The following is a 26,564-nucleotide window of genomic DNA, read 5'->3' on the forward strand; positions in this document are numbered from 1 at the left end:
ATTTGGCCGCCCCCTTGGGAAGGGTTGTAGCACTGACCAACATGGTGCTTGCGCTCATGTGAGCGCCGCACATGACGTAACGTTTGAGGTTATATTTCCACGATGTTGTAAGCCGAGAACACAAAACCACAGCTGTGCACTTTACTCAAAATTTCCGCTATTGTAAGTTTTGTGACAAAACTGTGCCTGTTTCGTTGCATTTAACTTCCTACTTTTGTGACAGTCACGTCAAACGTCATCATTGCTTTACATTTCTAGAAAAAGTAACGCGATTTTTTTTAATTTCCTTTCGAACTCTTTGCATTTAACAACTATTCAAACGCAGAGCTGTGTTTAACAATTGTAGTTTTAACCATCGGAGCAACAATTTTTTTTGCAATGTTGGCTCAACTGTGCGTGATATTAACCGCGGCTAAATTTAACAGTAATTGAAATCTCGGTGGAATATTGGTATTAATCGCGCGATGGTGCTGGTGTAGCCCCCCAAAATTTATTTACTTGTTTACTACTGGTAAATTAATCGAGACAACAGGTCTGTAATTACTGTAATCCTCGGTCGCCCCTCATGAGTCTATTTGTAAAAAATCAGTGCACGTACTTCAGATTTCACCATATCCTCCACGGATACTTAAAAACTCCGAGTTATTCGCCAAAACTGAAGAAGCTCGATTATTGGTGAGTACACTTTTTAATTTCCGCTTAAAATGCAAAGGCTTACCCATCACGCTCTTTCACTGCAACGTTTTAAGATCACAGGTTCTAACAAATCACGAGACTTTACATAATCCTGAAAATGGTTATCTGGAAGTTAATCGGGTGATCTAAATAACTCGGGGTTTTCAATACCTATGGTTAGTCTAATATAACACGTGCTTTGACGTCACTTCCGACTAAAATATAAGTTTTAATTAAAATTAATTTAGACGTATTGTAACTGGATTTCTTTAAACCTGCGTTTTTGGAAAAAAAACAAGAAAGCTTACTTATCATAAAACCTTGATTTGAATGTCAACCGTGCACTTGACAAATATTTCATTAACAACAGGAAATTGTAATGTAGTATTAAACAATCATTCTATCAAAAGTGGCGATGGAAAAATGATCTCCGTTTTATTTAGTTTCAGATCCATCAAAATTTTGGCATAGAATCCGACCTAATTTTAGTTCCTGTTTCGTAATTCAAAAGCAGTCACAGTGACATTTTCGGTAGTTAAGATGATAATTTAAAGACACTCAAACTCGGAGTCCAATAAATTGTATTTTTTGAACAGGGCCAAGTTAAATTCGAACGCAATTTCGGAGTAATGTTTCATACAAAACCTTCGTTTTGCTATGGAATCTTTTTAAGTAAATACATTCTCAGGTGTTGCTTAATTACAACCTCACAATTAGAAAATTTATCTAGGGATAACTGTCTCATCGGTATACACGTGCTTGAATGCTGAATGCAATTTAATTTATTTATTACTATTTTTTTAATATTTGCAATTTATACCATTCTTTGTTTGTTTATTTTCCTTCCAGCGCTAACAGCAGCATTAAGAGTTGCAACTAAATTCTTCCTTGTGAATGACAAAGTGTTTATTTAACTATCGCCAAGACGTGTAAGCGGATTTAACAGCACGTGTGAGACATGACATTAATAGTAAACAGAAAATACGAAGAAATGTTTTATAAATGATCGATCAAGTGCTATAATTTACCTTTGTTGTGCTTTAACACACGAAAATTCGAAAAATTCACTTGCATATAAATAATCAAATAAATTTGTTCGGCCAGTTTTGACGTGCTAGTTAAACAGTGAGGAGTACTGAATCATTTGTCAAGCAGATTTCGCAAGGTAGGATAAAACTGAAATCATTTGCAGTTGTAGCGGTTTTTTATGGCGCAATATTGTTTAATTTTGCAACGAAATAGGCCAAAAATGGTAAACATCGGTGGTTGTTCATTAATAAACTAAATTAAATTCAAACAGATTTAACTTTCTCTTCGTCTTCGGCGTCTTCAGCTTCGCGCTACGTGAGATAACGCATGCACCCTTCAGGTCTATTTCACTTTAAATATGTTGTAAATATTTCGACTTGTTATCACAGGAGACGAATACATTTTTGATAACAAAACATGGCGATTTGTCATTTTACGACGAAATTGTTTCCGGGAATCCGAGCAAGTTTCATGAAATCTACACTTTCTACTAATGTATTTGTGTTATCATTATTACATAACATGCAAAAACCGTTGTACTGATCGAATGAATATATCAATTCCCCAACTATCGTTTTATCGAATAATCTGCGCAAATATTTACGTATTTTTATCAGAATTCGTTTTACAACAATTTACTATGGCTATTAAAACGAAATGTTGAGTGGTGAAATGATTCAAAATAAAATTCATTGACCTGAGTGGAAATTGCTGTTGGTTTTGCGCAGTCTACCAACTCTCGGCTAGACGTGGTACATTTCTATAATTTGGAGGACGAATCAGAAAATCAGTTATCAAGGGCAGAGGTAACTGGCGGTCATTTGCGTAAGATTTCCAAGGAAAATCACAAAGTAAACAAATGAAAATGTTAATTAAAACATGGAAGCAGTCACGTTGTGCTCCGAACCACGAAAAGACTTGTAAGGGTTACGTATTTATTAGGAATTTCAAAAACTAATCAATCAAAATCGGATCAGGGCCCTGGTAGGCTTAAAAATTTTCGCAACTTAACATGAATTTTCCAAAATTTAATCTCTTTAATCCAGATAATTATTGAGAAACCATTTATCAGTACATGTAGTATTAATATTATTGTCACCGTTTGATTCAGTACTAGTTTTTAAGAGCTTGAGTCTTTCGGGTGAGTTTTAGCAAATTAAAAGTGCGAAAAAAGTGGGCTTGGTGACAAGTTTTTAAAACAGGTTTATAACAATATGCTAATGTATAATGTGTTGCCTAAGTCTTCAACATTCCTATAATAAAACTGGTTACTATTTTGCACTATTCCGCAAATCATTGACATTGACCATAAAAAATAAAGATGAATGAATGTCGCCCTTCAGACTGTCAGGGTTGTCATTTAAAACTGGTATGTGTGAAATTTGATTTGTCACGTGAAAGTGATTTATTTTCCATTTTGAATTCATGCCAAATTCATGAATTTATAAATAAATTCATTGTTAGGAACCATCAATTATTAAACATAGTAACTACATTACCCGTGGTTATAATGTACTAATGCACCGATGCAAATGTTTCTATTTGCACGTGCTATTGAAGCATGCTGTCGTAAATAAGCGAATTTAATTGACGTAACCACGTAGAAAATTTCCTGAGAAAATAAACTAGTTCGTGTCATGGAAACCCTAGCAACGCTCTTAATGGTTAATGAACAAGTTGTTGGATTTTTAAAAAGTGGACAACCATGGTGGTTTTATCTCAACACACTTTTTGCATTATAAGCAATTAGGATCGGTTTTTCCCAGCAACTTTTGGGCATATGACTACAACGTGGGTTATTATTTTTTTTTATACAGACGCAATTTCTCCAGTGATTTCTATCTTGATACTTTAAAAAAATTATCAAGTTCGAGGTCAAAACTTGTTTGGGATGTTTACATGCGGCGTCATCTTAGTTTAAATATTTCGTGGTCCTATAAATTTATCAAGACTTTTTATTTTGCGATGTCAATAATAGTTAGCTTGACGACAAATTATATGTTTAAGATAGTAGGTTTAGTTATTAAATTTTTACGATGTGTAAATGGTTATGACTTGGTTTTATGAAGAATTTAGAGTTCTAACTTTGAAATGTTGACAAATAAAAAACGCGTGATAAAGTTTTATTAACGTTAATTCTAGTAAATTTCACAAAAACTATAAAATGATTGAAGTTTTTTCATGCATTACTAGTTCAAAAAGTGAAGGTCATAATCTTGCGAAAAAATTTGTTGTTGTAAAACGTTCCAAACTTTCCAACAAGACCAAATTTATTAAGATCCGATGTGTGGTTTTTAAAATATCGAACTTCAAGGACGGGGAAACTTATCAAGAAAAAAATTTAACGGTTCATCTCTATTGGGAATTCTGCAACAAGTCAAAATTTTTCATTGTACTTGTTAATAAAGCCTGCCAAAATTATTTCGAGCCTATGGAGTTTACTAGTGATTTGATCTTGAAATGATCACAATCTTAAAATATTTTTGGTGGCGTTACGTTTAAAATTCTTCAAAACAAAGTAATGAGGATGACAAAATTTCTTGGAAACAAAAGCAAATGAGACACTTGGGTACTTATTCACAATGAGCAAATTAAATAATCTCAAGCTTAACCGCAGCTAAACTCTATAAAAAACGTCATTCCCACAAACTCTGGTATTTTGTGGCTTGTTTTGATGTTTTTATAGTTGTGGGTGACATAATTATATAAATATTACGTTTGTTGTGATTCGGAACTGACACGAATTGTCGTTTGATTTGTTTTTTGAAAGACTTCTCTTGATCACTTCAAAACTACAAAAATAACAATTACTGTTTTTTGCGCTGTTCTAACCACAATAAATTGATTAAAGCGGATGTAATTACGCAATTTTTTCACTTTTATTTCATTTGGTTAAAGTATCGTTCAGTGGTATAAATCACTCAATAACATTTAAGGACCTTGAGGAAGTGTCTTTAACAACACAGACGACCTTGTGATTGTACACTATAATTTCAGACAAAAATTTTCTAAACTACGGGAAATGCTCTCATTTTCTTATTATTACGTCAGTTCATCTACGTCCTGTGCTAAAATTTACATATCAAAAATTAAAATTATATATTGCAATTATTTACACACAGTGGAAATTTTGCCAAGTTTAAGCCAGGTGTGAACTTTTGAAATTCCGCGAAGATCATTATTTGAGTTATCTTTTAACAACTTGATGAAATTCTTTAACATTGACACATTCTTGCAAACATTTGATTTTTTAGCTAATTTGGCCTCAATTAGAAAAGAATCAAAGAAATACGCACAATATTTGTTGTCCATCCATGTGCGCACATTTTAAGGTCGACAAAAACGCAGGGAAGCGCATAATTATCAGTATCACAAAACAAAGTGCTTTCAATGCAAATTGATACAGACATACACCACAATACACACTTTAATGAATCGCTTTTAGTAACTCATGTCATGACATCTAGTATAAACTAGTATTTACCTGTTAATTAAGAATCTCCGACACTATTATTTCACTACAAGCTGACGTCAAAAAATAATTCGTTTACAAAGATAAAAACACAAATTCGTGTATCTACATTCAGTAACACAAACATGTTTCGTGGAATTCATATATTTTTCAAGCCTCGTTCCAATATTTTGCGCAATGTTAAAGCAATTAGTTTTTGGTAAGTACAATTTAAAATTGAGTAAAAGCTCAAATGGTGACTCATTCGTGAGTTTCCCGACTTTTTTTCCGGTTAAATGACTGTCCAAAGTAGACACAGTACCGAAATAATTTGCCAATTATGTTCGTTTAAATAACTGACAATATGACACGGATCAATTGTAATCATTGCATTGTTTGTAAAGATAAATTATTATTCTTTTCGTCTGCTGCAATAGACCAGTGTTATGATGATTACACCTCATATTATAAACACTCAAGAGGTGATAATTTGTGGCGCTGTTTATATATTCGATGGTTTCGAATTTGATCTGGCCAACAAACATTTTTTCCGTCGACTACATAAAGTTCAATTGCCGTACTTGAATTAGGAAATGAATCTGTTCAATTCATGATCTGATTACCTCACATGATCTGTCCCAATCTGTGGCGTAACAAAACGTGTCAAAGGCTGAGCACGCCTCTGAAAAAATTCTAGAAGTTTGCAAAAATTGCACTCAGCTTGCAATTCCAATGAATTGCGCTTTTCACTGAATCATAGTAATACAATTTTGAAATCCTGTTTTCTTATGGGGCTTTAACGGATGCTCAGATTTGCAATATCATAGTATAGACAAGATAAGGTCAAGGTTAATCACTATAATTTATTTGTGGAAATTCTCGGCCAGGTGGAACGTTCGTGTACTTTGAACCGTCAACAGAAACTTGACTTTTTTACAGCGTGTATTTTATAAATTGTGTGGTTACTAGTTTCCGAGTTTTATCAATGTAAATTAGAAAATGGCCAATTTATATAATTTGTGGACTTCATAACGATAAGGCCAAGGCTAGCTGAATTCCTGCTTAAAAATTGCAGTGCCCATTTATTACACTGTACTATGGAAAATGCGAACTCATCATCTCAGCAATGATCAAAGTATCATTTTCATTATTGAACTAATCGTGGAAAGATCAAGAGGGCTGACGTCAGCGTCCAACAATCACACTTTTGAAATTGCAAATTTATTTTTAATGTTTTAAAAATGCTTCATAAAGTCACGATAACATTGCGAATAGCCGTCATAGAAAATGCTAATTTACTAAGCGTCATTGTTATGACAAAAACAAGGACTGCTTAAAAAATCGTGACTATTGTTATATACTAGCACTATTGTCGGCTGATACATATTTAATATAATTACAAAACAAGTCAGATCTTATGGTTTAGTTTTCGCTATGACATAATCTGACTTTGTCACGATGGGCTTCTGGTGAGAAGATATTTCAGTTTTTAAGTTTTGTGATTGAACGGTGCTTAAACGATAATTAGAAATTATAACTCTTTACAATAGCACAATGGTTGTAATTCCCTGTAATTATTCATGCACGTGTTAGTGTAAATTTGTGACTAGATAAAGCGATAGCAGCCCCCACCCTCAGCATATTCATTTCTCCTGAAATCAGGATCATCCACAAGCTGTCAATAATAAATTTACAGCAATTAAAAATGATAATGGATTTACCTGGTAGTCTTTTTCAGAATTTATAGTGTGTCAGAAATGTGGGAATGACCTTTATGTACTAAATTACCTGGAATATTTACAATAAGATAATTACCGGAAGGCACGAGTGACCGGTTTCGCTATGTGGAAATTTATCACTTATCACTTCTTTTTTCTTTTGATTTCCAGTTTTTAGAAACCAATCGTAGTTTTTTACTGAGTATTTACTTTAAATATTTATAACTGTTACTAAATGATAAAAATTATTTAAGCATCAATAAACAAATTTTAATTTAATTGTAAGTAATTCCAGCCGTATTTCCCTTATGGGAACTGAAATCTAAAGTTATAACAAAATATCTGAAGAACCAAAATAGGGACCCTAAATATTCTACAGGAGCTCAATTTGACAACAAATAACTGAGTTATGACCGATTAAATTTGCGGATAGTTTTAATTTTCGGGTTCCTACCTCTATTATGGTGTTGTCACTCAAATATAGGTCACATTGGCTCGACGGGTTATAATTTTTAGGCTACGTCGAAATTTGTGTTGTTAGCAATTTTACCATTATCTTTCGAACAGAATCCCCTTAATGATTCATAATTCGTGTGATGAGCCTGTTTACCTGGAATTCGAGGGTCATCGCGGCAATTTATGCTTATAGCAAATTGACAATATTTAAAACTGTTGTCGGAAAAAAGAATAAATAATGTTTTTCCATAAACAAAAAACGAGCAGAGAAAAGTGTATACAAATTATGTATTTTTGCTTTCACTCACGCGCTTTATCGCTACATAAAACCCAACAATTGGTATTTATAGGGTATTTCCAGCTTTTAGTTATTTCAGTGCAAAACATAAATTATGTGTGACGCAAATCATTTTACATGCGATTTTTGTTTTGGTGATGAAAATGAGAGCAGTGTTTTCGATTTAATGCCACCTGGCAGTTACCACAAAATTAAAGGACGAGTGTAATAAACCGTTGTTTATTATAATTAAATTTCGTAATGTCAAAATCTCTATCCATGCGTTACTCTCAAACTGGTACATATTTCACGTTTGAGTCAACCGTGTGAAAAAGTCATTATATAACAATCGAATTTACATTTCACTGTTGTGAAGAAAAACAAGGTTCTTGGTCTTGGCGTGACACAGACGTCATGGAGCATCTGTAGTTATGTATAGAAATAACTCCTGAAATATCAAGTGCTGATTGTTGTCACGTTATTCACGTAGGTGTTTTAAATACATTTGTTCACTCGCTAGAATTTGGGGTGTGTCCTTCAGATATCAGCTCTTTCATATCACTATGATCATCCCTGATAAAGGACAGCGGAATCTCCTTGAAAATACCATCAACATAAACAATAGATAATTAAAAACGATCGAAAATTCAATCTAACTTCCGTAGTGAGTTTCTTGGAAGTTCCATCATCGGCCTCCATATTCACCAGTCTTGACCCCTCGAGATTCAACACACCGCTCACGTCACGTTGTGTTCCAATAATATTTTTGGCATCCAACGAAAAAATCACGTGTTTTGAAAAATTCCAAGCTCGTTTTCGTGACTCCCATTTCTATTAGCAGCACATTGAATACAATGTGATATCTTCCTTGCACAATAATTAATTTTCTTTATCGCTGTATACCTTTTCCGGAAGAGTATGAGTGAAAGACACAGTTGAAGGGCAGCAAAAGCAATTATTTTGATTTATCGACAATGTTATCTATAGTTTACTTCTTATTGATTCAATAGTGGTACTAACCTAGATGCTGATTTTTCACCGCTTTTCTAATTATAATTAGTCGGGATTTCCACGTTGTTTTTACAATTTAATAGGTAGTTTTCTAGTTCAACACCTGCCATAATGAAGTTTATTTTATTTTCATTGCGCTGTATCTCTTCTCTACTGAAATTAACAGAATTAATTAATTATGACGACACTCATACTGTACTTAGTTGCACTTAATTTGTTACTTAAGTTAAGCTCAGCTTCAACGGAAATCCGCTGAATCTTGACTTTACCTGAGTAACATTGGTGCAGGTGAGGGAAGTTTCTCTTTTCATGACATAAAATTTAGAGAAATACCTCAAATATGTAGCCAAACAATGACCTGCAATTCCGGACGCACTTTTTCCAAGAAATCCGCGCCAAGAACGAACTAACCTCTTCATCAAGACCACTAAATCCAACGTTAAATATGTCTAGAATGAATGATCGGAATGCACTGTATTGCTTTAATTAAAATTAATAATTTCTAATTGAATAATTAATAAAAAACTTCTTTTGGTAAAAAGCACGTAACGGTTATAATTCAAACTAGTTACTTTGTACTGCCAACCTAATTAATCATGTAACCCTACAAAAATTTGAATAAATGTTTTGGATTTGGGCGATTTAAAAAAATAAACTGGTTAATTAAAGTGCTTTAGTAAGTTTTTGGTGGTTACTTCTAAACAGTCGACCAGTAAATACTTTTTTTTTAATTTTTTTAATAAATCTGGGGATACGCCGAAGTCACTAAAAATTATTCAACTGTTGGTAATCGACGCGGCGTGGGTGGCAAATTTAAATTCTTACTAAATTTGAGCAATAAAAACAATTTTCAGAAAAGGGAGTTTACGGAGATAAGAGTATCTTTATGGTTGGCATTTTTACAATGCTCATTTTGTAATAGAACAAATATTTTTCACAGAATAACTGCCATTAATATCGCTTTTGGTATCAGGGACAAGTAATTTTCAAGAAAAATTCCTGCATCGCGGTTTTTTATACTTTATTATCAATCGGATTCGAATAACAGGCAACTATTTCAAAATAATGAGTCATATTAATAGGTAACTGTTTAAATCCTTAACGTTTACCTCGGATAATAATCATTAATAGGAAACGATGAGTAAATGAGCATTGTCAAAGAATTATTATTGCAAATTGATACTGTTTCTACAAAGTAATATTTTTAATTTTTAATTATAACCATTGAAAGTTCTTCCTGCATACAATATCATAAAATTTCAAATATATGGGCATTAGAATATAATTAGCAAAATAGCATGTTCCAGTCCCCATTGTTGCAAATAACTCGAGAATGATTCATGAAGACAAAAGATTTTTTATAATTATAGACACCAAGACTTGAAATTGATGTTATAAAATGATTAGTCATCCACATATTTAGCATTAAATTTCAGACCAAACCCACTTACATTCCATTAAAGAGAAAAAGGTACGATTCGGTCATTTCTAAATTCAAACAGTCAGTTTTCAAAATCAATTAATCTCGAGTGGCAAAGAAAATCCATCAATCATAAGGTATGAAGCATTTTCAGCAGCTTTCAGCTCTAATTACTGTTCTTCACTTTTGTCTAGACAAAATGCGTTATATAAGCTGTCACAATGTTTTACAAAAGACGTAACTCATGAATTGATTTCATCAGAAACTTGACAAGTTTAATAATAGTCACTGCTTCTGTTTACCATTTTTAATGAACTGTGGAAACTTTCTGCAGTTGAAAAATACGAATAAGGGATTCAGCCTGCAAATTAACTCGATCAAAAATAGGTTTCCACAAACAAACGGAATCCTCCCAGGGATCAGTGACCATGATAACCTTTTAATTAATGAGTTGATTTCAATAATTTGCAGGAGACACAACAATATTGGGAGACTAATAAGTATCATGTAATGAACAGAGTTCGATTTTTCACAGCAAATTATGAATATGCAATGTGTTAATGTCGCAAACTTGTTAATCAAACCGCTTGAAACCAGTTAATTCTTTATTTCTGCAACTCAAAAATTGGGGATTTTTAAAAAAGCGCTAAATTAAAATTAATTAGTAGTTTGGTGGAGGTTGCGTGCAAATTCAAGTAGACGTTGCCTGACCTGATTTTTTATTAAAACATTCCTTTGGTCTAAACAACACATTTCTTATTTAAACACTCGAAGAAGTATTGTCTCCAATCACGCGCACTCTCCATGAATTCTTCACAATAACTACGTTTGTCAAGTTAAATAAAATCACTGTTTTTTCACACTGTTTGTTCTGATTCGTTACTATTGACCTTCTTCACGCGACAATTTGAGCATCCTTGACAATCTCAGTTAAATCAAAATTTAGTCATGTTTTTGTGCGAAAAGGAGTCCGGTCACACTTTTGGTGGATTTTGACCCCGTTTCTGTGCAGATTTCAAGGTTTTCAACTAAGTGAGTGATATTTAGTTTAATTAGAAGGAAGAAGTGCCCAACCTTGCAACGGGAATTTTTTGACCAAGTACTACTTTTTCTATAGAATTTAAGTTCGAAATTCGCAACATTTTCGCTAAACTCCGATCTATTTAGAAAGGTAATTCTGATTACATAAACCGATTTTGAATCCTGTAAAGCAGTTTGATTACGTCCGCGGTTTTTACTTCAAAAGAATTTTACAAGTGACGTAGTTTGAGATGATGTAATGAACGGATCTGATATCAGCAAATTTTGAACGAAACTAATCTACCTATTTTTTTATCTTATTAGGATATTAGGATAAGTAAAGTTCAGGATGATGAAACATTTCCGTCCATAGTCAAAAATCTGATCTTATGAGTGCTCATTGTTTCATTAATTATGTAGTTGAGTCTAATTTGCCTCTGATTCTGACTTAAGTCATTTTGCCTACTTTGAGTATTGCGTCATTTCGGCTTTAGTTCATGACTTGCATTTTCGGAATTCCTATGAAGTCTGTGATGGAGATGCCTGGGAGATCGTGGCGTGAATTCCAAGAGCATCCGGTGCATGTTTTTATAGGTTTTCCTTTTATTGTTGATCTAGCGATTTCTTGAACAGGTGACTAGCTTAAGTATTAAGTGGGTGTGTTCAACTTAGCCAATGAGACGTGGGGGGCTCGACTTTACGTCATAAAACGTCAGCGCATCAGCTGTTGCTCAGCAGCTATATCAGTCCGTTCGCCTTGCTTATTGCGGTTGTAGAGCTAAGTCATTCAGACGGAAGTGTCAGAAATACGCGAGCGTTGCCAGTGATTTTTTTTATTTATTTGGACAACGATTTTGTATCCACAGGAATGACCCGGAGAAATCTGTGTTTTCTTCAGCTACTGGAAATCGTCGGCTGAGTTGTAAAAAAAAACCTGGAAGAACTTACTCCAGAAAGTAAGAGTGACCAAATACCAGTGTGACTAACTGTGGTGGCAGTGCTAATACTTCAAGACTTTTAAAATAAAATAAATAAACAGACATGGAGAAAATTTTGTGTTGTGCGGTGGTGCTCAGCCTGGCCCTAAATTGCATCTGTGATGATCTATCTTCTTTATCCCCACCATGTGACAGGTAAGTTATTCTCACCTTGCAACTGCCCTTCCGTACCGAGGCTCTCCTTGACAGCAAGACCTTGTCCATTTCACTTCGGAATCTTGCATGTAGATGATAATAGGCACAATGCAAGTTGACATGGAGCTCTCATGTCAGGGGGCCAGGTTGAGCGGTACCATCTTGCTTAACTCTGGCTCACCCTTTTTTCCGGTCACTAATTCCAGAAATTTTACAGTGATATCTACTGCTACGGCCCTCTCCTCGATACTGTCCAAAGAGCAAAACTAAACAAAGATTCCAAAACCTTCGTCGACATGAAAATGAAATTCTCACCGAAAGAAACGCTCAGACTCTTCGATGAATTCATGGCAAGAAATAATAACAGACCTGATAAAATTGCGGTAAAGGGTTTTCTAAACGACACGTTTGAAGCCGAGGGACAAGAATTCGAAAAGTGGAAGCCTAACGACTGGACTGAAGCCCCTAAGTTTTTGGATAACATTGAAGATAAAGAGTTTCGAGCGTGGGCATCTAATTTAAATGATTTCTGGAAGGTTCTGGGGAGAAAAATGAAAGAAGAAGTGAAGGGCAACCAAGAACATTACAGTATTATTTGGGTTCCTAACCCTGTGATAGTACCTGGTGGTAGATTTCGGGAGTTTTACTATTGGGATTCGTACTGGATCGTGCAAGGACTGCTATTATCGGAAATGCACCACACTGTAAAGGGGATGCTTGAGAATTTTCTCTACATTGTGAAGCATTACGGACATATTCCCAACGGTGGTCGTATCTACTACCTCCAGCGATCTCAACCCCCTTTGATGATCCCGATGATTAAATCTTACGTGGAGTACACACACGATAGAGGGTTTGTCAAAGAAAACCTCCCGTTAATGGATAAAGAGTTTGAGTATTGGATCACTAAACATAACAAAACCATCACTTTCAACGGAGTTAATTACATCCTGGCGACGTACGGCGATCGATCGAAGGGACCGAGACCAGAGTCGTATTCAGAGGATGTGGAGGCCGCGGAACAATTCCGACATGACGACGAAAAAGAAGCTTTTTACGCAGAATTAAAAGCTGCGGCGGAATCGGGATGGGACTTTTCCAGTCGGTGGTTTATTGCCAATGCCACTAACAAAGGTAATTTGCAAAGGCTAATCCGGTGTTACGTAATAACCGCATTGTTTTTAGGCAATTTAACCAACACTAAAACTCGCTTTATTGTTCCGGTAGACCTGAACGCAATAATCTACTGGAACGCTGTCATATTATCTGAGTTCCACGAAATGGTGGGTAATACAAGCAAAGCTCAGTACTATGACAAAATAGCCAAAGAGTGGTTGGAAGCCGTGACGGCCGTCCTCTGGCACGAAGAAGTCGGAGCATGGCTTGATTACGATATCATGAATTCGGTAAAACGGGACTATTTTTATCCAACCAACATCGCGCCACTTTGGACTGGGTGTTACAACAAAAACGACAAAGACAAAATTGTTCGACTTGTCCTCAAATACTTGCAGAATAAAAACATCAATAGCAACAACCCCGGCGGAATTCCAACGACTTTCGAACACACTGGTGAGCAATGGGACTATCCCAACGCTTGGCCGCCACTCCAACACATAATGATCGTGGGGCTGAACAATACCGGAGATGCCGTCGCCCAAAGACTCGCCTTCGAAATAGCCGAAAGATGGGTGCGCTCCAATTATAAAGCATTTAAGGAGACTGACGCCATGTTTGAAAAGGTTGGTTAACAATTCGTTACTTTGAACTGTGATTATTTGCGGTGTTACAGTATGACGCAACCGTCTCGGGAGGTCATGGCGGAGGAGGGGAATACGACGTCGTGGTGGGTTTTGGATGGACCAACGGCATCATCATGGATCTGTTGGATAAGTACGCAAACAAACTCACCGTGGAAGATCCGCCGGTACCAACACCAAATCCAGTAAATGCACCAAATGCTTCCGATGCCACGACAACCACCAGTAGCGTCAGTCAGATATCCGCGGTTCTGATAGCGTTAATGGTATCATTAACGGCAGGATTTATAGGGTGAGGTAGGTCCAACTTCACCCTGGTGGTGACTGGATTCTAATGTTGTTTGTTTCAGATTTTTCTTTACTTGGAGTTCTTTTACATACCGTGATGACAATTGTGGTTTAGCCGTTGTGGTTAAATCCGTGATATTTATATTCTCGTCAATTGTTGCTTGTACTCCTCCGTTGTTATAACGTAGTCCAGGGTACAAGAAGATCAAATTATTTATTATACGATATTTAAAAGTATTATTCTCAGTTCCTCATAGGGTAGTGATTACTTAGTAGAGTAGGACAAACCAAATATAGAATTGACAGTGACTTCGTGCAATTGTGATTTGTTTTTCGTTATTAACTGATTCGAGTTGTTTGCCTGTTTTGTGGCATGTTAATGATCTGTTAGATATTTGTAGTAGTAAGATTTAATAAAAGATGATTTTCGTAATAAACCATTCCTTATCCTTATCCTCTGTGCTATTAACCATCAGAATGGACACTTTGGTGCTTCCATTATTAAAATAATTTTGAGTTACGTAACAGAAGTAGTCTTGCATGAAGCATACAAATACTAACAGTTAAATTTAATTGCAGTCCTTGAAGTTTCATGCGAATATAGACGCAAACAATCATTTTACTATCGATAAGAAGGTGTCGCCGACACCGCTTGACCGTCTTTTTCAAGTGAAATTTTAAGTAACTGTGGAGGAAATGCGAATTTGTGTGTAATTAACAATGTGTGAGACTCCCACACTCCAACTTATCCCACATAAGTTACACTAACCCCAAGTCTGCACTCCTTAATTCCCTTAATAACATAATAAGGGTCATAAATACTTTCGATTAGTTTAGCTTAGTCAGACAAAATCAATTTTCTATTCTCTATTTAACGATTTTCTCTGTATAGAGTGTGCATCTATAAGAGACGCAGTGGTCTGCAAAGTGCTCTCTCCATGAAGAACAACCAGAGACCTTCGAGGGCGCGTTACACGGAGCTCAAGAGTATATCATCGAAGCGTGGAAGGAGCAACAGATAAGTGTACGACCCCCTTTAGTGAGTGGTAATTAACGTGCAATTTCCTCAAAAATAGTTACTAAATAGATCTGAGAAACCCAACGACGTAATGAACAAAAACTGCGTGCTACTCTAGACTCTTGCAGTTTTTATTCAAGTTTGACGTAGAGCCTTCCTTGGATTTTAATTTAGAATTTTATGAAACGACGAAAGTGCCTACGTTAGACAAAATGTAAAGTAGTACAAGTACTGAAATTTTGGTTCGGTGTCATTAGTTTTCATAATCATTTTTGTACACTTGTATCTTCCTATTATTGTATGAAATGTGATATCTAAGTCATATCTTTTAAGAACTGTAAATAGCCATCTTGTAGTCACGTGTCTTCACCAATTGAGCATGCATGAAAGACAAACGTGGTTGTGATCGCTATTAATTTATTTATACTTTCGTGTGAATGCGTCATGAATTTATTTATTTGTCGACTTTTGTCGTTTAGATTTTCATGCCCAATTTCGTTGAGCCAAGTGACATTACAGTTTAAGATTCGCTTAGTTTTAACATTTATTTATTCAGATTCGTAGATTTTAAGTAGAGGAGTTTTGATTACAACGAAACTGACAGGAAGTGAGCGGTAGGATTAGTACTACCTTACAATTTGCGAACCAGCAAGATGCCAAATGTATAAAATAGTTAGAATGTAAATGCCAATTTGTGTCTTCTACTCAAAAACAATGTAAAATGATAAGTGTACAGAAATGCATGTTTCATGTTATAAAGCATTTGCTGTGATTCGAGTTCAAATATATTTGATAATTGTGTGAAAATAAAATCTTTAAAGTTTTTCCATGTTCATTTGACCCTTTCCGATCTTGCGAATTAACATTCTTTTCCGAAGGACATACAACTTTTATTATCTCACATCAAGTGAACTTTATGAAACCATTATGCAGTAATTTTTGCACTCTGGCTAAAAAACGACATTTTAACTCGAGGAAGTAACAATAGGTTGACCTTAAATTTTCTTATTTAAATTATTGCCCGGTCTATTTTTAAACATAATGCTTATATTATTAACCCTAATGTAATAAACAAAACAGCGTCACTTGTAAATTTTTAAATATAAGACCTCGTGAGCAAGGTTGATAAACCCATTCTGCTTCTTGCTAAAGAAATGAACAAAATCCTCCACTGTCGATTATAATTAATTTTTTCATTTGATATAATTACAGAAAAAATATAACTGACTTGGAAATGACCATCACGACGTTTTTAGAAAATTTAATTGGAGTTGGATTGTCCTTTGGTCGCTTAACTTTGCTAAAAAACTTCATAATCGGTTCTAGCATGCTGGAATGTTTTAATAACTATAACAATTATAGTAATAAACACGTAATTACCTAAGTTTCATTTTGCAAGGCCACATCATCTTCGATTGATTGTGGGAAATCCGAACGAGAGAGCACAAAAAAATTATGTCTTGACTGCAGGGCTGATTTTTGCTCTTTCCCCTTCAAAACCTGGTCAAGGCAACATTTTTTTGTAGCACAAGAACTGAGTGCCAAAACAATCACGGTTACTTTTACTTTTTTTCAAAGAATTTTACCTCAGTTTTTGCTTTAGCACACTCATGACCCATATAAGGGGCGTCAAAATTGAAACTAGTCCCATTAAAACCGCCAATTTCTATCGTTTATTTATTTTCAGTGTCCCATCGTAACTTTTCAAAACCACTTAAGGTACAAGTGGAATAAATAAATCTGCGGTTCTGTTTTACAAGTCCTAAGTTTCGTTTGTTTAAACAATGTCACGTACATAAACAGACACGCCGTGACCAACATTTTTCTCGTGAAAGAACCGGAAGGTGTTATCAACACGAGTCTAATTTCGCGGTCAACGCAAGTCGTCAGTAATTTCCCTAATTGATAAAGCTCCTTGGCGCAATCTGATAATCACTCTTTTCAGAGTTAAATTGGCGGAGGGTTAGCTGCGGAAGAGGTACACAAAGGAGGAATAGCCGTCACAAAAAAGGAGTAAAACGAGGAAATATTTTTGCAGGTTCAGCTCGGGACTCTCAATGCGAACGTCCAAATTTGGTATTTCGTCAAAAATTGAAAACAGAAGAAGGACCTCCAAATGAAGCTGCTAAAATGTAGAAAAAAGCAGAAAATGTAAACTTTTGATCTCTAGTTTTGTGTTGACATTTTTTGGTGGTTCATTGGTTCATACTTGTATAAGCCAAAAACACGATAAAAACATATTCACAAATGGTATCATCAACTCTTTAAGGGATGAAAAATATTCTAAAAATTTTTAATAAATTTAAAAATGTTGGTTCGTAATTTTGTTTTAAAGTTTTGTCGTTTGGCACAGATAATGAACATTTTAAAAATAGTAACTTCTCCAAATTTCATTGACATAACTTAAAAACTATCAAAAATACAAATTTTAATAACAAAAAGTTGAAAACATTTGGTTCATTTTAAAATTAAATTTTCTAAAATCTCGATTTCTTGTTCTAAAATTTTGCACTTTGGCATAGTTAATAAACACTTTAGAAATATTAATTTTCCCAAATTTTATTAACAGAACTTAAAAACTAACAAAGATACGAATTTTAATAATAAAAGAGTTGAAAACACATATTTGATTCGTTCTAAAATAATTTTTTCTAAAATCTTTATATTTTGTTCTAAATTTCTAGCGCAGCTAATGAACATTTTAGAAATATGTAGTAACTTCGCTAAATTTCATTGACATAACTTAAAAACAAACAAAAATACAAATTTTAATAACAAAAAATTTAATATAATTGGTTCGTCCTAAAATCAAATTTTCTAAAATCTTTTTTTTTTGTTTTAAAATTTTGCACTTTGGCACAGTTAATGAACACTTTAGAAGTAGTAACCCCTAATTTTAATAAAAATAGGTTGAAAATATTTGGCTTTTGGTGCATATAAAGGCGTCAGAGATGTTTATGTATAGAAATTTATGTCTAATTTAAGACCAAAAACATGTTGGCTTTTCGAAAATCATGTCATCAATTTCTAGTTTTGTTTAAAGTCAAATACAAAAATGAGGCGGGTACAAGACTTTTGAACGTTACTGTAATTACAGATACCAAGATATTTATCTTCCTTGATTAGTCATTACTGTATCGCTGTAATGTTACCCAACACCTTGTATAAATAAAATAAGATATCTTAAAAAACATTTAAATGCGCACTTGTTTTGTTCTGGAAAAATTACAGTTAAATTAGTTTAATATTATAAAACCTTTTCGTCTCCAGACCCTTCCATTCTAAAAATAAATTTAATTTTGCAGAATTGTTTTGTAGTTATGCAACCAATTATATGTTGATGTGGTGCGTGTGTTCGGAAAATTATCGCACCGAGGAAGAAGAGTAAGAAAAGATAAAGGTAAACAAGTAGATAAAAATAACTGCTAAACACGCAACAATGCTCCAGGGATTATTAATTTAAATAATTATATTAAAGTGACATGCAATTTAAAGGACTGGTTAAAGTTTTTTAAAATAAATTAAACATTTTTGTCGGACGATAAACACTAGAAAATTGTGCGAGAATGTTACAAGTATGATGGGTCAATATGGATATATTTCTGATTGGGGTAAGTAAAATTTTTTCACAAACAAGTGGACGTTGATAATTAGTATGGTCACACTTCCTTGAGAATTTATTGTAAATATTAGCCTTAGATGTGAGAAAGATTTGATTTCTTATCCGAGTTTGGTTGAATTTGGGTGTTTTTTTGGTTGTGGTAAGTTGGTGTTTACAATTTTGAAACTTGTCAGTCTTTATATGGTCATGTGACCAGGCCAAAAGTCTGAATTCGGTGACGTCACGTTGTTTTGACTTGTTTTTTTTTTAGGGTTAATTTGGGACGAAAAGTTTGTTTTTGTGTTTTTTAGGGCAAATAAATTAAATACCGACCGAGTTCCAACCTATATCTGGTATTGGTCGTATTTTTGACAAATGATGTCAGGGTTAGATTTGGCAACATATCAATGAAAGCGACTTTTAGGTGCGCGCGCAAAAGCTGCAGCTGTTTGTAGTCTTTGTCAGATTACGTAGTCACGAAATATTTTTATTTATGTCACTCGAATGGGCCGAAAATTCATAAAAACAAGGCGATGGCCCTTTTTCGGGGGATTTCCTCGATTCGTAACATTGTAGAGGAGTTGTGTTGTGACCATGTGTGAATCAATGTTTCAATTAAGTTCATGATATTCATTTTTGGATCCGGTTGTGATAGATGGAGGACAACAATGGAGCTAAACCGCGGGCACGTTCAAACTCTGCTAGAGTTTTGGTCTTTGACGAACCCCAGGACCGCCCCAAGTGGCCCCCGATAGCCCCCCCAGCAGCCCCCAAGCATGCACAACCAGGTTAAACATGATTCTCATCAAACGCTGTTTTTGCAATGTGCAACCACACAGGGTGCGACATTGCAAAAAACATTGATCAAAACAACAATTTTTACGTCTTTATAAACGTGCCAATGTTGTTGACTGAAACCGATCAACTGACGTTGAAGATGTCACAAACTTGAGCTTTATTTGTAAACATCTAAAAAAAGAAACGCTGTGTTAAGACCCACAATGATTTACTTTTGTTGGCTTGTGGCAACTTTGTTCTATGATAAGCTCGTTTAAATTTTGGTAATTATTTAATTATACACCAACTTGATAACTTAATGCTCAATTAAGATTTATTGTTTTCATTCAGAGTCCACGTTTGTGAAATCTAGACAAGGTTTTAGAACGCGTTCTTCTTATTCGTCCTCACGTTCCAATTTCTCCGCAAGTTTATTGAAAATTTTGTTTTCAAATTTAAAAAAATCGCCTTCAACTTGGCTAAGGACAACGAAACTAAAGAGGTGGCGTTGGCTCATGTCTCTTGTCAAATTGACATTTAAATCGTGCCACTTTTATAACTGTCTCTATCAATCATTCGAGCACTGGCCGTTACTCAGTCTAATAGAATTTACCAAAACATCAAAATGTTGAAACTTGGTAAGAACTTCTGCTCTCAATTCTTTAAGATTCAACCTGACTCTCTAGAATTCAGTCTTTGTCTCTTTTTATTTCGCGCATGTTTCGCTCAACAATGACCCAAATCAAGTAACACTCTTTGCTCATTTCTGTCAATCTTGTTTTGACCATATTAAACTCCCCTTGTTTCTAATTCAGATCATCACACGACACCGTCGAATTTGGTCCGAATAAGCTCAGCTCTAGGCAAGTCGGCTCCTTCATTATCGGTTAATATGGTAACTATACCAAAATTCTTTTTCACTTGGTAAAAATGGAGTTTTAGAAGGATGTTGGTGTGGGGCGCCGAAACAGCCGTCCTGCTGCAGTCCACCGATTAAGCTTCGTAGCCAACACATCTCCTGTACTACCAAGATCTCAGTCACCGATATGTGGCAGTCCCATTGATAGCCCCCGAACGCATAACAGTTTCATCAACTTCCCATTCGCGCCCATCAAAAGGTATGTTATACGAATTCATGTAACAGAATTCCTTTGTTGTGTAATCTACACCAACTCCTTTATCTGTTCGGTTTCTGTTACTTTCTTCTTTTATCGTTTTGTCTATCAATGTATTTTAGCGGGTCTTTCAGGATCGTCGCCGGCTCCCGTGGCGATGGAAGAAGGTGGTCAGTCGCCTCCTTACCATCTTCAGGCTATGGAACGACTCCGGGAAGTTCAAACATGTCCGTACGTATCGCGTCTCTTTCCCTTAACTCTGTCTAACTTCGGTCTTCCAGTCGAAATGTTCGAGTCAAGAAAGACTGCACCAACTGCCACACATCCCGACTTCTGATGATATGAGAATATTAACCCACCATTTCTCTAGCAATGAAAGTAACCCTTCCTTGCCTGGTGGTACTTACGACGAGAATTCCATCAGCCATCGCTCACCGCTGCATCGGCCCAGATCTAGAAGTCTTAGGTTTGTGGTTTGATTTATTTTACTGTCTTAGTCTGTGTGTTGGATTTATAGCAGTCCTAGCCGATCTCCCGTCATGGACAACGAAATTTGCATGATGAATGTTTTGTATAAAGAGAGGTTTCCGAAGGCCACGCAACAGATGGAAGAACGGCTAAGTCACTACATCGAAGAGAACAAGACGTTCGATTTTGGGGAAGATTGTGACTATCTTCCCATCGTACGGTTTGTTCATCATCAAGTTCTGGAAATGGCTCGCGATTGCTTACATAAATCACAGTCGAAATTAATCACGAGTCGGTATTTTTACGAGATGTTCGAGAACTTAGAACGACTCTTAACAGAAGTAAGAACGTCGACCCCACCCGTGATTCAATCTCATTTCTTTTTTTTTTTAGACAAAAGATAAGTCTGAAGAAGCTGGTAATCTAGTCACTGGTTTTATTAAAAAATTGCTGCTAATTATTTCGCGGCCAGCTCGTTTATTAGCATGTTTAGAATTCGACCCGGAAGAGTTTTATCATTTCTTAGAAGCTGCAGAGGGCGAAGTAAAAATTGTGCAGGGTATCAAAGCCGATATTCCCCAGTATATAATTCAGAAATTGGGGCTAAACAGAGATCCTATAGCCGAGTTGCAGGAAGAACTGCGCGACTGTAATTGGTCGTCGAACCAATCATCCAGATCTTCAGTTTGTTTGACTTCAACTCCAAGCACCAAGAAATCTCTGTCTAATCCCAACGAACAAGATTTTGAAGTCGTTAAACTGATATCGAACGGTGCATACGGAGCTGTGTATTTAGTCAAACATAAACATACACGGCAGCGATTTGCTATGAAGAAAATAAATAAAAACAACTTAATCTTAAGAAACCAAGTAGAGCAGGTGTTCGCCGAACGTGATATACTCAGTTTTGCCGACAATCCGTTTGTTGTTAGCATGTATTGTAGCTTCGAAACGAAGAAACATTTGTGTTTAGTAATGGAATATGTAGAAGGTGGAGACTGTGCTAGTTTGCTGAAAAACATTGGACCACTGCCACCAGATATGGCGAGATTTTACTTTGCCGAAACCGTTCTTGCGGTAGAATATTTACATAGTTACGGTATAGTTCACAGAGATTTGAAACCTGATAAGTAAGTCCTTAATTTATTAAAATCATCGAGTGTTCTAACTTTTCGTTTTAGCTTATTGATAACGGCTCTGGGGCACATCAAATTGACTGATTTTGGGCTAAGCAAAATGGGTTTGATGTCCCGTAAGTTTTTATAACACCCAAAACAGACAATTAAGAGAGTTTTTTAGTTGCTACGAATTTGTACGAGGGTTACGTGGATACAGAAGCTCGTCAATTTTCCGATAAACAGGTGTTTGGTACTCCTGAATATATAGCTCCAGAGGTTATTTTGCGTCAAGGCTATGGAAAACCAGTCGATTGGTGGTCAATGGGTATTATTCTCTACGAGTTTCTTGTAGGGTGCGTTCCGTTCTTTGGTGATACTCCTGAGGAACTTTTCGCTCACACTGTCCAAGGTACCACCAAAAAACGATTTTTTCTTAAATCAAACATTTTAATTATAGATGATATTGAATGGCCGGACAACGAGGATTGGCCGGTTCAGGAAGAAGCGAAGGATCTCATTAGTGTGCTCTTGCAACATTCCCCACGCGATAGGTTAGGTACAGGCGGAGCCCAAGATGTTAAAGAACACGTTTATTTCAATGGTTTGGATTGGAATTCGTTGTTGCGACAAAAAGCAGAGTTTGTTCCCCAGTTGGAACATGACGAGGACACTAGTTATTTCGATAGTAAGAACTTACAACTCCTTTTCTCTTCTAATCTGTTATTTTAGGTCGCATTGATCGGTACAACCATGAGTTGGAAGATGACACAGACGACACGGATGACTCTCCAGTTTTTGGTTTATTTTCCTCGTGCTCTCCCCAGTACCGCAAAGCCAACGTCTCGAAACTCTCAAGTTCGGATCCCGACAATTCGTTGGAAGGTATTAAAATAACAACCCCTATTGTAACAACACCCGATACTCCGGAAGTTCCAGACTTCAAGTTACGGCCTAGAGCTCCGATAAGTCTCCAAACTCCTGAAAGAGAACGACAAGAGATAGCTCCCATCGAACATAGAAAGGTTTCAGTGTTGATTTTTTTACCTATGCGTTTCTAATATTTTTTGACAGATTTCGTTGGACTTCGGGAAAACTATCAGTACTCCTGAATCGTCGCAAACTGACAGCGACGATGTGTCTCCACAGATCCAACGGAGGCGTAAGACTGGTCATTCTCGCGATATTCTACCCAAGTTCTCAATTTCAGTGGAAGATGAACACAGCAGTCTAGAGACTGGAACTTCGTCGTCGGAAAATCGGGAATTATCACCGTTAGGGCGGGTTCAACTTTCAAATAAACACAAATCAAGATCGGTTGTTAAAAGCGCGTCGACGTCAGGGTTGTCGTTAATGATCCCCTCTGACGAATTCCAAGCTCCGACTCATAATATTCATTCGCCGAGTGGAGGCGGAGGATCTAGTACCGCGAGTTCGCGTGACGCGTCGCCGTGTCGGGAATTATCACCTCTGGTTACCAGTTTAAAACCGCCCATCATCATCAGACGAGGCCCTAAAGGTTTTGGGTTTACGGTTCACACGATTCGTGTCTACTATGGAGACACGGACGTCTACACCATGCATCATTTGGTCATGGTACGACTCCAACTTCTCTTATTTTTCTTGGTACTAACTTCTACTTCCAGGCTGTTGACGAAGGAAGCCCAGCTTTTGAAGCAGGTCTGAGACCAGCTGATTTGATCACTCATATCAACGGCGAAGCAGTACAAGGTCTATACCACACTCAAGTCCTTCAGTTGTTGTTGAGCGGTACTGAACACGTGAGTTTGCGAGCTACGCCGTTGGAACAGACTTCGATTAAGACAGGGGGTCGGAAGAGAGAACCTGGTCAAAGCAAACTAGCAAAGAGGAGTTTACATCGGCAGAGGAAACAAAAACGGGATAGTGACAAGAGACGCAAAACTTCTCTATTCAGGAAAATCAGCAACAAAAGAGCTAGTGTTGAAATGCAGCAGGTTGTATTGACTGTTTTTTAATAGTTTTGTAACAAATTCGTTTTATAGATGGCTGCTGGGATTCAGTCCCCGATCAGCGTGACACCGAGTCGTAGTTTCCAGTCATTTCCTAGGAGTCAAGACAGTTCGTTCTCTCCCAGCACTATGCGAACACCAACTCCAGTGAATCGTTCGAATTTGACTCTGTCTGATTCTTTTAGCCAGCATTCCAGTTCTTCATCGCAGACAACATCGACGAGCTCTCCGAATGCGACCCCTGTTGCTAGTACTCGCAGTAATAAACAACATTATCAAAGACCATCGACTTTGCATGGACTTAAACATAAGCTCCATTCGAGTCCGTGTCCTAAGGCACTGCACGCAGCTAGTCCTTCTTGTTCCACAGCAGTACCAAACCGTCGTAAATCCGTGGGACATATACCATTGTCGCCTCTTGCAAGGACACCGTCTCCTTCGCCTCTCCCTGCTTCTCCAACGAGGTCTCCCAGTCCGCTCGCATTTCCTGTGGGCCATCAGCCAGGCAGCTCAAATACCACACAATCGTATAGTCCTAGTGCTGGGACAGCACCTATAACCGTTTGCAATCAGTCTAAAAAAGGCTTCGTCCGACCTAAAGGTGCAGAACCAGGATCTCCTTTATTGCGACGAGCACTTTCACCAGATCGCTTGCATCCGCGAAGTGCTGAGACCAAATGTTCAATTTCGCCTCTATGCTCATCGGGGAGTTCACCACCGGTGAAGACCCAAGCACGTGCTGGTAGCACGGTATGGCGACCAAATGCGCAACCAGAGAAAGAAAAAGAGGTTGAAACTGATGCAAATACTTCACAAACCATCGATATTGCTACCAGCACTGCGGCCACCGACAGCCGTCTTTCGTTGAATTTATCAGGACCAGGTGAACTGTTACCGAGAATTGCCGAAGAAAAGGATTCTCCTACAAATAACGGGCAGGATAACGAGAAAGATAAGAAATGTGATAAAACAGAAAAGAAACAGATGCAGCAAAAGGAAAAGAAGGAAAAAAACAAATGTGATAAAAACGTTGAAAGTTGCAATAAAAGTATACAAGAACCGACATGTAAGAAATGTGATAAAACAACAGAATGCCATAAAAGTACAGAACTTGAGAAGAAAAACAAGGAAGAGAAGGCACAAAAAAGCAAAAGTGATAACAAATCTCAGTCTACATGTGATCCATCTACAAAAAATATTCCAAGTTCTGTTAAAACGATGAAAGATTGTAACAAATCCGTTCAGTAATTTTAGCTTAGCATTATGCAACTTGCCAAAACTTGTTTTGTTCTGTATATATTTGCTTGAATATTTATAATTTGAAAACGCTCAGTCCCTATAGTTTCGTAAGCTTCTGGGGAATTATTTTTTTAACTGTACACTTTAACAAAAGACAACACATGCAGTATGTGTCTTAAAAATATACTCATTAATTAATTTCGTTACGTGTTGCGAGTGATGAGAAGCGTTTTAAATTTTATCAAAAGTATATGTATGTATATATTGTCAGGTTGATGTAAATTTCATTGAAATTATATTTCAAGATGTGTTATGATCTGTATAAATTGGGTGAATATTTATTAAAATGTCTGTATTTGTGTGTAAACAGATTAGTTTTTAACTACATATTTTGGAACATCCGCTTGGGTATACTTTCAAGACATCTATTTATTGGTGATGGTTTTAATTTGCAAACGCTTAAATCTGCAAAGATAAGATTTTAATCTGTTGTTGTCAGCCATGGTTAGCGCAATATGTGTCAATTCAACCATTTTTTAAGATTTCTAGTAAGTATGTGTTTAATCATAAGTGTTATGCACTGGCTATACAACATATAATAGTATAATTAACATGCTAGATGTTAGTTTTAATTGGGATCTCAAAATAAGCGTTTCTTTGCAAATGTGTTAGCCATATGTTTGTTACGTGTTTCTTTTTGTTCGTACGATATATAAATAGCTATATCTGTTTACAAATTAGTTTAGGATACCAGGTAATTTAAGTTTTGCATTACCGAATTTTCATAGGTACTTAAAGAAAAGAAATTTGTATTTATTGAAAGAATACGTTACACTACAAAAATGTTAGGATGTTACATATTAAATTCAGAGAATAATATATTGTATTGATTTTTTCAACAGAATTAAACGTCTTTTCGTTCATTTTAAATTGTGTTTGATTGGTTTCGCGGGGATTTTAGTTATTTTTGTAACCGGTGGTGCAGCACCAGCGTTCTTCCAT

General features: G+C 36.1%; 2 protein-coding genes and 2 long non-coding RNA genes across 10 annotated transcripts; 3 read left to right on the forward strand and 1 right to left on the reverse strand.

Moving 5' to 3' along the window:
* Positions 1-62: 62 nt before the first annotated feature.
* Positions 63-12,017, forward strand: LOC148167212 (uncharacterized). The gene is made up of 2 exons (XR_015770903.1): positions 63-675; positions 11,924-12,017. It is a non-coding gene; the product is annotated as an uncharacterized LOC148167212 (long non-coding RNA).
* LOC148167213 (uncharacterized) lies at positions 8,649-9,045 on the reverse strand. Its single transcript, XR_015770904.1, has 2 exons — positions 8,951-9,045; positions 8,649-8,770 (listed from the first exon to the last, which is right to left on the reverse strand). It is a non-coding gene; the product is annotated as an uncharacterized LOC148167213 (long non-coding RNA).
* On the forward strand, positions 12,002-16,079 carry LOC148167214 (trehalase-like). 2 transcript variants are annotated; one of them, XM_088048098.1, is made up of 5 exons: positions 12,002-12,190; positions 12,408-13,324; positions 13,376-13,932; positions 13,983-14,242; positions 15,131-16,079. In XM_088048098.1, the coding sequence occupies exons 1-5, from the start codon at positions 12,099-12,101 to the stop codon at positions 15,258-15,260; spliced, it is 1,956 nt and encodes a 651-aa protein (XP_087904224.1). In that variant the 5' UTR covers positions 12,002-12,098; the 3' UTR covers positions 15,261-16,079. The 2 variants fall into 2 exon arrangements, with proteins under 2 accessions (XP_087904224.1, XP_087904225.1); XM_088048099.1 differs by lacking the exon at positions 15,131-16,079 and adding an exon at positions 14,301-15,093 and having other exon boundaries at positions 13,983-14,247.
* Positions 16,080-18,745: 2,666 nt separating this feature from the next.
* dop (microtubule-associated serine/threonine (MAST) protein kinase dop) lies at positions 18,746-26,492 on the forward strand. 6 transcript variants are annotated; one of them, XM_088048216.1, is made up of 15 exons: positions 19,264-19,645; positions 20,450-20,529; positions 20,577-20,752; positions 20,872-20,980; positions 21,031-21,215; positions 21,267-21,558; positions 21,611-22,347; positions 22,399-22,469; positions 22,517-22,744; positions 22,793-23,020; positions 23,065-23,357; positions 23,407-23,494; positions 23,543-23,928; positions 23,979-24,308; positions 24,357-26,492. In XM_088048216.1, the coding sequence occupies exons 1-15, from the start codon at positions 19,513-19,515 to the stop codon at positions 25,569-25,571; spliced, it is 4,551 nt and encodes a 1,516-aa protein (XP_087904342.1). In that variant the 5' UTR covers positions 19,264-19,512; the 3' UTR covers positions 25,572-26,492. The 6 variants fall into 6 exon arrangements, with proteins under 6 accessions (XP_087904345.1, XP_087904342.1, XP_087904343.1 ...); XM_088048217.1 differs by having other exon boundaries at positions 23,065-23,217; positions 23,266-23,357; positions 23,407-23,928; XM_088048218.1 differs by having other exon boundaries at positions 23,065-23,217; positions 23,272-23,357; positions 23,407-23,928.
* Positions 26,493-26,564: the final 72 nt, after the last annotated feature.

This window comes from Gnatocerus cornutus, chromosome 10, assembly GCF_029298725.1.
Source record: "Gnatocerus cornutus isolate USDA-ARS CGAHR chromosome 10, icGnaCorn1.1, whole genome shotgun sequence".
NCBI lineage: Eukaryota > Metazoa > Arthropoda > Insecta > Coleoptera > Tenebrionidae > Gnatocerus > Gnatocerus cornutus.

What these genes read in the sequence shown, in the direction of transcription:
- LOC148167214 (XM_088048098.1), top strand. Translation starts at nt 12,099, where the DNA reads ATGGAGAAAATTTTGTGTTGTGCGGTGGTGCTCAGCCTGGCCCTAAAT. An exon ending in TGCCAATGCCACTAACAAAG is followed by an intron (nt 13,325 to 13,375) that starts GTAATTTGCAAA and finishes CATTGTTTTTAG; the next exon opens with GCAATTTAACCAACACTAAA. An exon ending in CTGACGCCATGTTTGAAAAG is followed by an intron (nt 13,933 to 13,982) that starts GTTGGTTAACAA and finishes GCGGTGTTACAG; the next exon opens with TATGACGCAACCGTCTCGGG.
- dop (XM_088048214.1), top strand. Translation starts at nt 19,513, where the DNA reads ATGGAGGACAACAATGGAGCTAAACCGCGGGCACGTTCAAACTCTGCT. An exon ending in TAGAACGACTCTTAACAGAA is followed by an intron (nt 21,559 to 21,610) that starts GTAAGAACGTCG and finishes TTTTTTTTTTAG; the next exon opens with ACAAAAGATAAGTCTGAAGA. An exon ending in CAAAATGGGTTTGATGTCCC is followed by an intron (nt 22,470 to 22,516) that starts GTAAGTTTTTAT and finishes AGAGTTTTTTAG; the next exon opens with TTGCTACGAATTTGTACGAG.